This window comes from Bacidia gigantensis (assembly GCF_019456465.1).
Source record: "Bacidia gigantensis strain McMullin 20006 chromosome Unknown contig_231, whole genome shotgun sequence".
Taxonomy (NCBI): Eukaryota; Fungi; Ascomycota; class Lecanoromycetes; order Lecanorales; family Ramalinaceae; genus Bacidia; species Bacidia gigantensis.
In genome coordinates this window covers 989,582-1,004,637 of record NW_025408598.1, presented here as the reverse complement: position 1 = coordinate 1,004,637, position 15,056 = coordinate 989,582, and the positions used below count along the sequence as shown (strand labels likewise).

At 50.4% G+C, this 15,056-nt stretch overlaps 6 protein-coding genes across 6 annotated transcripts; 5 read left to right on the top strand and 1 right to left on the bottom strand.

Moving 5' to 3' along the window:
• Window positions 1-669: 669 nt before the first annotated feature.
• KY384_004320 (uncharacterized protein) lies at window positions 670-2,189 on the top strand (the record flags this gene model as incomplete). The annotated part of the gene is made up of 2 exons (XM_044812826.1): window positions 670-1,361; window positions 1,487-2,189. The coding sequence occupies 2 exons, from the start codon at window positions 670-672 to the stop codon at window positions 2,187-2,189; spliced, it is 1,395 nt and encodes a 464-aa protein (XP_044670246.1).
• Window positions 2,190-2,729: 540 nt separating this feature from the next.
• Window positions 2,730-3,905, top strand: KY384_004319 (uncharacterized protein; the record flags this gene model as incomplete). Its single annotated transcript, XM_044812825.1, has 1 exon — window positions 2,730-3,905. The coding sequence occupies one exon, from the start codon at window positions 2,730-2,732 to the stop codon at window positions 3,903-3,905; it is 1,176 nt and encodes a 391-aa protein (XP_044670245.1).
• A 603-nt stretch (window positions 3,906-4,508) lies between these two features.
• Window positions 4,509-6,935, top strand: KY384_004318 (uncharacterized protein; the record flags this gene model as incomplete). Its single annotated transcript, XM_044812824.1, has 1 exon — window positions 4,509-6,935. The coding sequence occupies one exon, from the start codon at window positions 4,509-4,511 to the stop codon at window positions 6,933-6,935; it is 2,427 nt and encodes an 808-aa protein (XP_044670244.1).
• A 629-nt stretch (window positions 6,936-7,564) lies between these two features.
• On the top strand, window positions 7,565-8,227 carry KY384_004317 (uncharacterized protein; the record flags this gene model as incomplete). The annotated part of the gene is made up of 3 exons (XM_044812823.1): window positions 7,565-7,621; window positions 7,677-8,171; window positions 8,216-8,227. 3 exons carry the CDS (start codon window positions 7,565-7,567, stop codon window positions 8,225-8,227), a joined length of 564 nt encoding a protein of 187 aa, XP_044670243.1.
• Window positions 8,228-8,468: 241 nt separating this feature from the next.
• KY384_004316 (uncharacterized protein) lies at window positions 8,469-10,292 on the bottom strand (the record flags this gene model as incomplete). Its single annotated transcript, XM_044812822.1, has 4 exons — window positions 8,469-8,838; window positions 8,896-8,929; window positions 9,539-9,802; window positions 9,854-10,292. 4 exons carry the CDS (start codon window positions 10,290-10,292, stop codon window positions 8,469-8,471), a joined length of 1,107 nt encoding a protein of 368 aa, XP_044670242.1.
• Window positions 10,293-11,433: 1,141 nt separating this feature from the next.
• On the top strand, window positions 11,434-13,614 carry KY384_004315 (uncharacterized protein; the record flags this gene model as incomplete). The annotated part of the gene is made up of 3 exons (XM_044812821.1): window positions 11,434-11,580; window positions 11,631-13,460; window positions 13,510-13,614. The coding sequence occupies 3 exons, from the start codon at window positions 11,434-11,436 to the stop codon at window positions 13,612-13,614; spliced, it is 2,082 nt and encodes a 693-aa protein (XP_044670241.1).
• Between the last annotated feature and the right edge of the window lie 1,442 nt (window positions 13,615-15,056).

The window sequence follows — 15,056 nt, the reverse complement described above, 5'->3', positions numbered from 1 at the left end:
CAATGCTGAATCCTACAGATTTGACTACAAGAATCCATTGATCCAGTAGGTTCCAATTTCAAGCTGACGGCCAAAATCCGCCGATGCAAGTGATGCGAGTGATTGTGATCACAATTAGAGACGTGCTTGCCCGATCACGATGCCTACATTGCAGAGAAGCCTTGCTCTTGAAGCATAAGCCTGCATTCAATATTTAATGCATAACACGTATAAGTCCATACTCCGCACTACGCAGGCGTGATACAAAATGCATTCTGCCTATGGCTCCCGCTTCCTCAGTCCAGACCCTTCGAATACCTAGTCAATTCTTTAAAGGGTGCTTGATGATGTCTAGGTCTTCGCCCGATTGAAATAACTCACCTTACTAGTAATAGCAGAGCGATCTAGGAATAGGTAAAGCTCCATTTTTAGGTTCCAACAACCCCTCGAGCGCATTGACGCCAAAAGAAAACCCAGCGGTTAGAGCTGCACGTCACACCAATCAGATACGCAATCAACATGCCTCACAGTCTACAGCGTTCACACCCAATGTGCCCATATGTATAAACGAGCAGCACCCCCTGTATGAGACATGCAGGCCTCGAAACACTCTGCTTCATCTTCAGATCTCGACCTCAATCCATTCAGGGAGGCATGCGCATGTGCTGAGGACCCTTTAGGAGCCTCACAATGCCACCACCATCTCACCTATCTCTCTCCCTCCCTGCCCTTCTTGTCTTCGCCGCCCGAGTATCTTCGAAGAACATCTGGCACGTCAGCATCTACAACGGGCCTGCGAAAGCGCCTGGGAAAGGTGCACCAATTCAAGCGTCAGCTTTGCGGGACAAGTCCTACCTTCCAGCACAGATTGCCTCCATAGTTGCCGCCTACGTTTTCTCCGTCGTTGTTATTGGAAGTGCTCTTCTCCTTGTCGGCCGACGTCTTCGACGAGCAGCCCAAACTTCACCCACGACACTATCGATGGAGATGGTAAAACCAGTCAAAACAGACGTCCCAAGGGTCTTCGATCCATCACCAGCTTCCAAAGGCGCGAGTCCAAACAGCGCCGTTGATATGCGGAACAATTGGCCGAGTCCTATCAAGGAATTTCGAGGCAGCGTTAATTGGGGCTCGTTGAAGAAGGAGCATAAAAGGCGACCATCGGAGTCTCAAGCCAGCGTGGTCACTTTCGATGAAAGTGTCATTGAGGACGACAGGGCCCGAAATGAGCGCGAGATGGACCGCTTGTACGCTGCTGTAGCGGCAGAAGATGAAAAACGCTCGACATCGAAGATAGACTTAGCCGGCCATCAGCAGTCTCAGCATCCTCCAGAGCTGCAGCATCTTCGCAACGAGCCCCAAAGCATTGGGCCTCCCCCGAGGTCAGATGCAAAATCACCGGCCAGGACTCTGACCAAATCACCTCGAACAGTCTCGAGGCCAACACCCATTTCAATACATAGCCGTAACTCATCGAGATCGTCATTCAGCAGTATCGGGCGAAAAGGCGTCAGAGGGCTGCCCATCTCCCCCCAATGGGTTCGCCTGGCCTCGCGCCTGACTATGACGATGGCTATGGCGAGAAGGAGCCCCTAAGTCCACGATTCTATCCTGACCCAGGTCCCCCACCACCAACGCCGGACGAACACAAAGCGGGAAGGCAGAGACCAGAGAATATCGATGTCGGAAGGTTTAGTCCGAGGGATTCAAGATTCCCCATGACATCTCTGCGAAAGGGCGGCTCCGTACCCCAGTCGCCGACAGTACCCACAATACGAGAGGTGGAGAGCCAACCACAGCTTTTAACTGTGAACACCAACCGCTCAATGTCCTCAAACGCCTCAAGAGTAAAACCGGCACCCTTACCGCTCCGGACAATCACCGCGGGTAGTACAAGCAATCAATATCTGCCTCTCCGAGGAACCCATCCTACCAACTACAATGCCGACCTACCCCAACCTTCTCCTGCAATTAAAGCTACAGTCATTGAGCGAAAAGCCCCTGTGCCAAGATTGCGAACGCCGGGTACTGGAGTGCCCATGACACCATATAGTCCATACATGCCGAACACCCCTCTGACGCCCATGACACCAAGTCGCTTGGTCTCTAGGGAAGAAAGGAGGAGGAAGATGAAAGAGGATGGGCGTCGTGTGCCGACTATTGAGGATGCTGTAGAGGAGGACGCAGACGAGTGGGGAGCGATTCATTGAAAGCTTTGCTTGGCTCTTGCTCGATGGAACGAAAATGGTATGCATATGTCTAGCATTGCTCATATTGCTTTCCGGCATCGAATGAATGAAAACTTAAGCTACCACAACCACTATCCATATTAACTTATAACCACACGACGTTAAACTCAGCGTCTTCACATTTCGAGAATATCGAATACTCTTGTTGCTGTGTTGCCCTGGCACATGACCTTTTGACACCTTGGTCCACCAACACCATACTTTGGTGAAATTCTTCCATCGCACTTGCATCGTCCATAAACCTTTACGTGCTGTTGAGCACTGACCCTTGCAAGCATGCACGATTCTATCGTATCGTCTAGAAAACAGCACTTTTATCGTTCTTCTAGAGGGAAACACAAACAATCATCTAAAGGCGTACACAAGCACAGTCATTATAGGATTAATGATCATCACAAATTGAAAGTTCCTAAGAAGATTGCTGATGCTATAATACATATGGATATTTCTAACTCCTCTTCGAGCGAACTCCCCGATTCTGAGATGCCACCGTTGCGCAGAATGCCCAAGAGCTGTCCCACAAGAGGCGATGGCGACGCAGATCGGAACGGAGAGCGCGTGGGCGCATGGCTGAATGATCGGAATACGATTGTTACAGACAGGTTTACTGGTGGTCTCCTAAAGCCAGGAGACTCTCCTTCCATGAATGGAGACGGTACCTCGCACACGGCAGGTCTTTCATTCTGGCATAAGGTAGACGACTTGTCAACAGTATCTGGCAATGAGACGATCCAAGATGGTACGGTATCTGAGATTGGATTTCTTGATGTCGATGCAAAGTCTTCGACAATGGGCCAAGATTCAGAATCGACAGTCAAGCCATCTGATCAGCTACTCGATCAACCAGATGCGCTACCTGTAGGGTGGCCTGATAGACGCAATGATCCCACCCGACCGTTCCCTTTCTTCCATCGCCTTCCGCTTGAATGCAGGGAGAAAATCATTGCATTTGGCTGCCCTGCAGTCTTCAATGATTGCGAATGCGCAGCGAACGACAGTCCCCGGCCTTTCATTCGCCCAACTTACTACGCATCAACTGTCCAATGCCCACCGCGCAACAATCAGGTTCGAAAGAACATTGCGGAAGATTCGGGCTTGCTCTCAATTTACAACCACTCATGGCAAGAGGCAGTGACCGGTGTCTTATACGGCTTCAACACATATGTCTTGAAAGAGCCAAAAGCAGCACGATGGTGGCTTGAGCAGATCGGACCGTCCAATCTTGCCAAAATCAAACACCTCAAAATGCACCTTACCGTGGGACTGCTTGACCCTTCATTCGGTACATATAATGAACTCCTCTGGTGCAAGCTATTGCAATGGCTTAAGAATCGCCAACAGCTGAAGGCGGTCGACATTTCATTCTCTGAATGGCGCATGTACGCCTGTGGGAAAGACTGGCAATGGCGAGAACAAGCAAGATGGAGGGAAGAAAGTGTACTTGCCCTACTGGGATGGCGCGGCCTGGAAGCAGTGAACATCAAGCGAGGACATTGGCATAGAAACGGTGATGAGTGGAAGCGATTCAATGGTGGCAGGCGTATTTGGGATGCCATCAAGGATGCTATGCGACTAGAGCCTGGCGAGATGTGTGAAAGTGAGAAGATGCTAAAAGCGGTTATCAAGGCCGATTGGAAGAAACAGGGTCTTAAAGGAGAGAGATATTCCTTCACCTGAACAGGAGAACAAGTTGTGAGTGAGGAGGCCTAAGGGGAACGCGCCTGGATACATCCATTCATGACGGGGTTGGAGGGTTTTCACATCAGGCTTCACGCTGGGTATCAGCGCACAGGTCGACTTCAAGAATCAGGCTATACTAAAGGTAGATACATCAACTTTATCAAAATACTGCTTTCAATGCACCATTTTGATTTCCTGCACCTCAGCCTGCTCAAATATTCGTAGGATTAATTGCAGCCAGGGATGTTTGTGATTGGCTAAAAATCACAGCGCGAACCGAGCGCTTGTTCTGGTCGCGTATGTGCTGCAAGGAACATTCGTCGTTTGTCGATTATTTATCACATCATTTCCACCTAGTCGCAAAGTCATTCCTTTCATATATATGCAATCCTTGAATTGTTTGTAGCAGAGTGAAATTTATCCTCAGGGAAGCCCAGGTGAGAGCAAGAACACCGCACTTGAAATCGATATGAGACCACCCGAAACAGATTCCTAGACTAGCATCGATCTAGGCCGGCGAACTGCTCTCTCTTCATCTCACCCTCTTTTCAAGACATATCCTCCTCGCAGTGCTCGCTCTCGTACTATGAAACGACCGATATGTCGCAACCGCCTCAAAAGCCTCCGTCAACTCCTCAAGCTCCACTACCAAACCAGTCAGTGAACAATATCGAAGGGTTGCAAGGCTTGATGAGCTCTCTGATATCACCCGGACCTGGTACTCCAATGCAAAACCTTTCACAAGTGCCCTGGACTGCTGGGTATGAATGGCAGACTATGCTGCAGAATGGACCTGGTGTCGACACGCAGAATACCATTCAGACAGGCAACCAAGCGAGCTTTGGGCAGAATCAGGAAGGTCTCTATGAGCCGCCCGATCATGTAGTTTACAGCACAGCAGGAACGGGTCCACAAGCCTTGAACATCACATCTCTTCACAAGAGTGATCCCGACCTATCACTCGTAGATCACTTACGAAGTACGGCTTCCTCATCTGCAAACCTCAACACTCCTTTACCCGACCATGCTTTGTCCAATGGCTCTTCAGTAACAAACAATGAGGCATCTAAACAAAATGAGAAGAAATTGAACGAATTGAGGGCGAAGCTTCTAGCAAAAAGACCTAAAAGCTCACGTAACTCAAGCCCTGCCATCAGACCGACCGCCGACGCCGGAAAAGTCATGGTTCAAGCCAATGTAAAGCCCTTAAGTTCTGCGGATACGTCTGTTGGTATGGGTATCACAGACGATATCGAGAGTCTAGTGGCGGAGGCCAGAGATCGGCCGTCACAGCCACGCAAAGGAAAGAATGCAGCTCTCGTAGATTCAAAGACAGGGCAAGGAGGCCCTCCGAAATCCGAAGAAAATACTACACCAATGGACAATCTAGGTTCGGTTGTCAAAAGTCCTTCGAATGGCGTCCCAAACCCACATTCGGCCTCTACCAAGAGCAGGGAGAATGCGAGCGATGAGTTGCATTCTAGCAAAGAACTTTACATTGCGGGCGCTGCTAAGCTACCACACCATCCGCCGCCACCGAGTGGCAAGCAACGATCTTCGCCCGATCTGTCTGAGGGGGAAATTAGGAGCGACGACGAGCAAATGCCAGCAGCCAAGGAAGTCGCCCCTGCTCACAAAGTATCCTTTTCCAAAGAAGCTTCTCTTGATAGCCAGGAGAAGAGCCGCCGGGAGAGTGAGGTCGAAGCTGCATATAGGCAGCCTCCGGCTGCCTCGAGACAAAGCCAAGAGAAGCTTCGGCGCCAGAGTCAAGTTGATCAAACTTATTCACCTCTCAAAAAACCCGAAGGGCCAATCAGCAAGCCCCCTAAACCTCCTCTTGATACTTCATCGACTGCTCAACGGAAAGGCTCAGACAGTGCGCAGACCCCCAAATCTGCTGTTGAGAGGTCTAGCCGGATTTGGGCCAACCAGAAAGCCCGCGCGGCTGAGTATGACTCCTACGTCCCTCAGTACCGAAACCCTTCGCTGAACGGCGACCAACAATTTGCCTGGGCCACCAGGCCTATTGATACTGAAGCTAGAAGACGTGAAACAGGACTTAATGATAAAGCTGTTCCAAACAATCGGAACGCGGCTGGCTCCAGGCCGCAACCAGAGCGACTCATTAGCCACACAGAGACAACCTATCTAGGAAGGACCAATGAGGATGTGCAGGAGGGCCCAAGTGCTCATACTCAGCAACTGGATCTTGAAGCTCAGATCTCGCCTAGGCAAGCAGCCGCTGACACGAACGCCGATTTGAAAGACTGGTTAGAGCTGACAGAATACAACGATGAGGAGTTTCGCAAAAGCAGGCTGGCACGTTTTCGAAAGAAGAAAGAGCTTGAAGGGATCCAATTGCAACTTGAGCAGGAGGAACGGCTCGAGCTGCAGCAACGATCGATCTTTCGATCTTCCACGAATAAAGACTCTGTGCTAGCTAAAGTAGCATCCACGTCCAGACTGACGCTTCAAACCGCCAACAACGATACTGCGTCACAGTCTTCTGGCGCATTACTTGACAACCAGGTCACACCCACTTTGAAGAGGCATCATGCTGAAGATGATACAGATATACGAAACAAAGTCGCTCGCGTAGACAACGATCGCGTCGAGCATCCCTTGCCATCGTCGATCGCAGACGATGCAGCGCCCATTTTTCCACATCCATTGCCGCTTGAACATCGCATGTCTCGCGACGATGGCCAAGTTGGTTCTTACTACCGACCGCAAAGCAGATCGCCAGAAAGATATCGTCGTAGAAGTGCTAGCCCCGAGCGCCGGCGCTATTCCGTTCCCGAACACTCGTTTAATTGCCACAATTGTGGTCAGCGAGGCCACAACCAATACAATTGTACGTTGCCCCGTCGTGATGGAAAGGATCGGTTGCGAGCGCAACAAGGGAAACGCAACGATGGTATAAGCTCCAAGTATCAAGGAAAGAATCCACAGCCAGGATTCAAAGATCCTCGGGCGAAGTTTAGCAACGTGAATCGTAATATTGATGATGAAGACAAGAGACCGTAAGATCGTTGAAGCGGACTGGACGCTTGGGACACGATTCGATATAATCCTGAGCCTGGACGAAAAGCCTTTTTTCTTTTGATTCCTTGACCAATACCCATTAGCGAAGCATTAGCATAAGGTAGCATCCGAACTTTTTCAACCTACTCTTTAGATATCCAAAGCGTATGACTTGGTCTATCTGTACTAACTCTTTTTGGGATTGGATTGCATCGATGTACTGCAAATCTCGCTCAAGGGGCGACTCCACCAGACTCTAGGCTCGCGGGCACATTGGCCTAAGGGGCAAAGCCCCGGGCGGGAGCCAACTTGTATTTATTATCACGTCCGCGTACGTGGGAGACTTTCGGTATGCAGGGGTCTGACTACCTCAGCCTTCTTCACATTATATGCTGCAGTAAAAGCATGAATGCGGTTCGAGCATTATGTTGGCATCGGGCTTCACAGCCGCTCCAGTTTCGAAATTACTTCTCTTCGGTATAATTGCATCCTCTATCATTGTTAGCATCAGTGACACGAAATACTATTTTCACATCCTGGCAATACCTCACATTTGGACATACAAACAATTATGGAGATTTTTGACGTGGCAGTGTTGCTACAACAACTCGACTGAGCTCCTCTTCGCTGCAATGACCATCTATAATTTGAGAGTCATTGAACGGCTCTGGGGCTCTCGTAAATTCGCTGTAAGCATTGCCTCCTCATAACACTCGCGACTGAACGTGTACTCATGGACTTTAGTCTTTTTTGGCTTTGACCTACCTGCCCACCACACTGCTAGCTCCCTTGCTGCTGCTGGCTCTGCGACCGCTGACGCTCAATGCCCTCAATCTCCTCCCAGCTGGACCGACACCCATCATTTTCGCTCTGCTCGCTCAATATCATGCGGCTATACCGACAGTCTACAAATATCGTGTCATAACTTCCCTATCTTCATCCCAGAGTCAAGACGCGAGTGGTCTTGTGTTCAGTGATAAGACGACGACCTATCTACTCGCAGGCCAGCTTGCACTGTCCTCTCTACCAGGCTCTGCACTTGCAGCAGGTGTCGGTTGGTTGTCGGGCACGGCATGGCGTGGTGAATGGGGCCCTGCGATTTGGGGCCAATGGCGAGTTCCAGCTTGGGTAGTGGGAGAAAGTACAAAGGCAGGACGAGAAGGATTCGACGGATTGAGGAGACGTTTGGAAGGCGAGGGGAGAGCAAGTGGTACAGGGGCTGCGGCTGGCGAAGGCCAGGTTAGGAGACGAGGCATATTCCACGGGGTCGTGGACCAATTCAGGGGGCAAATTGAGGAAGCGTCTCTTCAATGGGGGCAAGCCTATCCAACAAGAGCATCTATTTCACCTCTGACACAATGCCGTGCTCAATGTCGAACACGTACCCCAATACATCGATATGCTTCAGGTACGGCGAATCCTGAATAGCTGCGACGTCATCTCTAACGCTTTGGTCCATGCTACGCAGCATATCAGCCCCCACGTGCTCAAACTCTTCCGAAGCAACCGCTTCTCTGGAGAAAAGAGGAGAGCGACTTACTCCTTGATCTCCCCCAATGGACCAAGCTTCTCAATTTCTGCCTCTAGTTCTGGCACCGTCTTCTTCAACTTTTCCTTCAGGCTCGCATCCGTTGCGTGCGTCAGCCCGCAATCGGTGTGGTGAATTACCATTACGGACTTGATACCCTTGACGTTATCTAGGACCATGAGCGAGCGCAAAGTGTCTGCGTCAACTCTGCCGCCTGCATTGGACAGGATGAAGGACTCCGTTGGGTCGGTGATTTGGAGGAATTGCTGAGGCTGGATGCGGACATCGAAGCAGGTTATGACTATTATCGCCGGCGAGGGAGGGTCGTTGGCTTGTGACTCAAGGGTCGGAATTGGTTTGTGAGTCTGGGCGTATTGCCTGTGATCCTTGGGTCAATAGGGGTGCATTGACAGCCGGAGGTAAGGCATTGCCTACTTGTTCCGTGCAAGGAAGTCGGCCACTCTTGGGTCTGAGGTTGCCATGGTGCAATTCGGATTGCGGAAGGCCCGTGAGAAGAGGAGAAGATGAAGAATGGTTGAGGCAAGACATTTATTCGTTCACGTCTTCGAACGAGGCGATAAGGCGACGAGAACCAACGTGTGGGGTGTCGGAACCTTAAAGAGGGCTTCCTTACAGCCGCTCCTCAGATTCTTCGTAAGCTCTTATAGTGAGGAAACTTTTAGATCGTTCAATGGGCTGCTCACATATGTTTACAAGTGAGACTTGTGACAGTCAGTATCAGGTATACCACTTGCGCCAGTGTAAAACTCGACGCTGGGAGGAGATGAGATTTTCGGAAATTCGCAGCAGAAGACACGCCAGCTTGATTCAATCAAATGCTGCCCCAATACAGTCTTCAAAGGGTGGCATCAATTTCGTTTACTCATAATGACGAGCTTTTGCGTCTATAAGCCCACCCAAACTCCCCGCTAAATATAAGAATCATGCTCAGGTAAAGTGACGGCTCAAAGCATAGCAAAACAGATCGCGTTTACAACAAAAGCCCACAAGACAACCTGCAGCACGTCAACATTTCCCAAGACAGGCTCTGCCGCGCTCGTCTCTGAGCTTCTGCTACCGGGCTGTGCATTCCTTGGTGCCGAGCAGACCAGGTGAGCGTCTGCGAACGGTTCGGAGTACTGGACGCCAGACGTTGCGTTTGAGAAGAAGGCGAGCAACATGGGCGTGGTCGATCGCACGAATTGGTCGTAAAGGGTGTAGTTCGCTGCGTTGGGGAAAGCGTAGCTTTGGCTGAAGATATTGACGGGAACGGGCTGATCGGAAACGGAGAAGCCTGAGCAATTCTGGGACTTGGGTTGAGAGGGAGGGGAGAGGTTGAGAGCTGCGGTATTGTTGTTAGTCAAAGAGATAGAAGGCTTCTCTTCTCAAGAACGAAGAATGGTGCGGTGGTGGATGGTGGATTTACTGGAATATGCTAATAGGCCTTTCCCAATCGATTTGCTCCCATCCTGCTGAAATCTTGAGCACGACTTGGGTACCTTCTGCATGGAATTTGAAATATTGGCGCAAGCTTGAGAGGTGGTGAGCGTAGGGTCGGCATTCCTGGATATAGCGGTTGCTGCGTCTACAGCCACCTTTGTGAAGTCTCTCACGCAATCTTTGTCTAGTACAGACACGCAGCTACCACTCTCATCATTACCAAGATTGGCGGAGGGGAGACTGAAGTAGAGCGAACATCCGGCTAAGCCTAGGACTGCTGCTGAGGAAGAGTTCTGCAGTGTCTTCGACGTGTCTAGGAACACCGCCTGCTCTAGGATTGAATGGTGGTCGATGGCGTAGATGTCCTTGGATTGGCCCAAGACATTGGTCATCGTCCAGTTCAAGCTTGAGCTCTCGAGACTGATGTGCCCGTCCAAGCTGTCCTTTACCTCTACTGCCGGTACAGGGTACGAGGCTGACGCATTCGGCTTTTGGTAGATACTGGCAAGCTGGCAAGCGAGACTTTGCAATGTGTTTGTTGAAGTGCCGTCCTGAGCTGCAGCGAGGATGGAAAAGCAAAGCAGCAGGCAAATATGCAGCATTTCCTATTTTGGAAAACCATGTACGCCAAGCGGCAGCATTTTTGAACTCGGAATTCTTAAACAACATGAAAGGATGTGGAGCCAGCGAGGGCAAATGTTTAAGTATGGGGCATGTTAGGTGCCCAAACATAGTCAAAACGCTTCCTGAGCACATCTGAAGCATCTCTGCCTCAACACATTTGTCGTCGCAGTACAATTGGGGCGGCCCATGTGGTTTCACTGCCAACGTCCCCTTCCACGTTTCATGTTCAGGACATGCGTCAACAACGAACAACAGCAACAGCATTCATCCATCTTGACTTGCATCTTTGACCAACATACCATGGAATATCGCTGCGCCATGGTAAAGCAGACGTCGGCACACGAATACAGATCAAGATGATCGGAATACCACTCGTGCGAGGTGGGCAAAAAGGGCCTCGAGAAGCCGGTAGGGATTAGTTCTATCGCGTGTGATATGCGCAGCTCGAGAGATGTATCAGCAGACCAAATGCAATTGCCCCATCATTGTGTCTTAGGCGGCGCAAGTCGCACGTTTCTTGAAGCTGAATGCGGAGAAAAGGTTTGCGAGTCAAGACCAAATAGTGACCAGAATAATGTCTTGCTCGTGAAGCGTAGAACCACCTGTAGAGCAGCTGACGTAGTTCGAGCGTAGTTCGAGCCCTACGAGGCCGCCAAGACTTGGGAGCCACTTTAGCCTAACTTGACTTAGCATGTCAATGGAAGTCCGAAGGCTGAGGAAAAGGAGCACTTCCACCAGTAGCCCATGCGGTCTTGCCTGCATGATTGGGTCTACACTTCGCTACTCTTCTCATACCCAGCCCAGAAATCTTTTAGTTCTCCTATTTGAAGCAGTCGGGCCCCAAATGCTTGCTTTGGACTTGAGGTTAGGACTGAGGATGTAGCCCGAAAGGGTTCAAAGAACGCAATGATGAATGGTGTTGGGACGCGAAAGTATTCTACAAGCACATCAAATGACGCCAGATCGGCGGGAGCAGCACCGCTCCGACCGACTGCCAAAGCGATGCTCAACGGCTACGACGGATCGAAGCAGCCTGACCATCAAAGAACAAGAAAGGTGAGCTCGGCCTGAATCTTGCGTACAAGCAAAACTGAAGTTACTTCCAGAACGGCCAACCAGGTCGCTCGTCCGAGCATGTGGATATCAATGATCCAATGACCTTGCACCTTCTTATGGAAACCGCAATTGTGGATAGTCAGCAGTATGAGGTATTTTCAGTGGAAGAAGTCGAGGAACTGAAGAAAGAAGTCCCTCGATTAGCCAGTCGAATAGAGGCTACGAAGCGGCAACTAGCCATCGAAAGCAAGATGCGAGATGCCGCGACGTCCATAAGCAAGTTAGATCGAGGCCAAGGCCATAATCGTACAGCCAGCACTAGAGGCGGCGAGAAGAGTCAAGAAGAGATCGCAGCAGCTCACCAAAAGTGCGAAAATCTGGCACAGGAATTGTGGCAATTGGAGAGGCGCCAGCAGGAGGTTCAGTCACGGTTGCTGGAGCACACTGCTGGTGTCTTGCAAATGACACATAAGGGCTACTTAGAGGAACAAGCGCCAGCTCGCCAGAATGGTGTCGAAAGCCTTCCAAACGGCTACATAGGGCTAGATTTCGCGGGCGACGATGAAAGCTTTTACCGGACGCTTGACTTAGTCCTTGATGAGAGTCCAGCTGGTGCAGACTCTGATGCCTTCAAAGAGCAGACGGAAGCCATCCAGGAAACAGAGCGTAGGCTTCTCGAATTTAATCGGCAATTACAAGAGGCTATCTTGCAAGCCGGGTCTGCTCAATCAATTCCGCCGCCTCCAAATGTCGCATCCTTCGATGAAGCAAATCCTACCGAGGCCTTGCAAAAGCAGATCTCATATATGGAGCGAAGCTTCGGACACATGCGGAGCAGTCAACACAAAAATGCACAATCCTACCAACTGTCGACCCAGAAGGCGGAGCAGAGGCTCGAGGAATTAAACACGCAATTGCATGGAATGGTACTTCGTAGCAGCTTGAGCCAAAATGCTGAACATCCCCTGCCCCCAAGCGTCACCGGACGAGGGACAGACCAACAAATCAATTTTCTCGATGGCAGTCTCGATGCACTAGAGCAAGGTATTTTCCAATTAAAAGAAGATCGCCAAGAGAAAGCTCGATCTGCCGAAGCCTATCAAGGAGACTCCGCTCGTCTCGAAAGCGCCTTAAACAATCTTTGGCAGGGTATGTCTGACGGCGAAAAATTCTCAATCGATGCCTTTACCTCGAAAGTCGCTTCCCTGACGATGAAAATTTCGGATCTCAGCAATCAGAAGGACATCCTTAAGCGGCAGATTGAACAGCAACGAGAGATCAACGCGAAATCAGATGGCGAGAAAGACGCCACTGTGGCTTCTTTGAGCATGGAAATTGAAGAAACGAAGAAGAAATCCCGCAACGAGATGGATCAGCTCGAAGGCGAGATGGTCCGCTTGCAGACCGAGGTCACGGTGGCAAGAGCAGAATTAGATGGTGCCTATGGCACACGCGCGCAGCGAGCAGCTGAAGTCGCGCAGCATCCAGCACTTCTACAAGAAATTGCTGAGCTTCAGCACGAGCTTGAAGCCACTAAGGAGAAGACTGGTGAAATAGAGCACTGGCAGCAACAAGTCCAGACTTTACGTAAAGAACTCTCAGAAACGATCACTGAGTATGAAGTTATGACAAAATCTAGCATTCAATTTGAGAAGGAGCGGGAGAGCTTGGAGAGCTCAGCAGACAGGCTCAGAGATCATTGCGAGGAGCTTGAAACTCAATTGAGCGAAGAGCGGGTGAACAAGCTGGGTGTCAGGAGCCCCGGTACTCCAGGTGACAGAGGATCAAATGAAAAGGGCGCAACGAGCACGGCAGTCCTGAGAAATGAATTCAAGAAAATGATGAGGGAAAGCAGAGCTGAAAACATGAGAGTTCTAAGGGTAAGGCTCACCTATACGTTAGGCGAGAATGATCTGACATCGTATACAGCACGAGCAGGAAGAGCGTCGCAAATTAGAAGCCCAACTCCGAGAGCTTAAGAAAGGGCAGCCACCTGGCAAGTCCTCTCTTAGCCAGAGCATGACGGCGTCATGAGACACTTCGAGAGCTTTTTCCACCTCCTGTGAATGACATATATCGAAGACACTCGAAGTAAATACTCATTTGCAATATAAATGGAGAGGTTAATGGCAATGAGCTCGAATTAGTGAAACAATCATCGTCCTTGGTTTGTCGATTACGACGGTGATGGCTACATATACTGTAATTGTGTGTCTATACAAAAGAGAAGGCGACAAGACAGGCGAACGCGACCTGGGTGTTCTTGTATGTCTGCTAAAGAGAAGACATAGTACGGAAGCATGTGTGCATATTGGTGAGCTCGCTCTTGGTCCCTTCCGTCTGATCTGACCCGACGGTTTTCGGCTGGACAACGCGCCTTCGCACAGTCACTTAGCTTTTGTTTGTATCAACATTTCTCTGCTCGACATTATAAGTGTGCATATGTCTTTGTTACATTGTCCGAAAGATGACCTCGTCAAAGACTCGCTCTCCTCTTGAGGACATGACTAATTCCCCTTCCCCATCCCCACCGGGGACTGTCCAAGAAAGTCATCACACTATTCATCGCAAACGTACGCAGCAGGATTTAAATGCAAACCTTGACTCCTCCGAATCATGTCCTTCGCAACACTATTCTCTTTATGATGCGTCTTTACAACACGAGTCACGACCGACGACACCAGAGCAGATGATACCCGTAGAGAGCGAGTATGATCAGCTGTTTCCTGATACCAGGGGTGCCAGTGAAGGTGACCCTACGCCAGCATGGCTGAACACCATTGTCCGCGAAGATGGCACTTCTGTCCCTGCGTCGTTCCTCGAGTCCCCCCGCGCAACATTAAGCAACATACACCGCACAAACTCTATCCGATCACTGAACAGAACAGCCTCGCAACTCTTCGTTCACGGCTCTCAACAAACTCGTTCCGCACCATACGTCCACGAACCCGATCTCAATCTAGGTCTCCAGGATTAGCATCAGCGCATAAGCGTTCCTTCTCCCTCACCGATCTCCCTCCTCCAGAGGAAAATCAGGACTCTTCGGAGTCATCTGCACCACCACTACCATCGAATGCACCCCTACCACAACCTCACAGACCCATCTCATCAGCTCCTCTACGTTCACCGACTCCTCCAGATCTTCCTAGCTTTGGGTCGCGGGAGGCAATGACTTATCGCTTACCGCCTCCGCCAGAGCCTAGATTCACCTTGTTGGGAAGGTCAACGCCCCCACAAAAGGAGTGGAGCCGTCAGGTCAGTAAATTGCCAAGAGGTGCTATCATGAGAGGGGAAGACGGGACTCTGGTTCGCTCCAGCTTCAAGGGGATCAGGAGCGGACACTTGCCCCCCCAAAGAACGACGCACCAAGAGTACGCACTGCCACAGTATCAACCTAATGAAGTTTGGGTGAGCTCACACATGGGGGATAGGGCTGCAAGAACGGAGCCTGCACAGCAGCAGCAAAGCTCACCTCA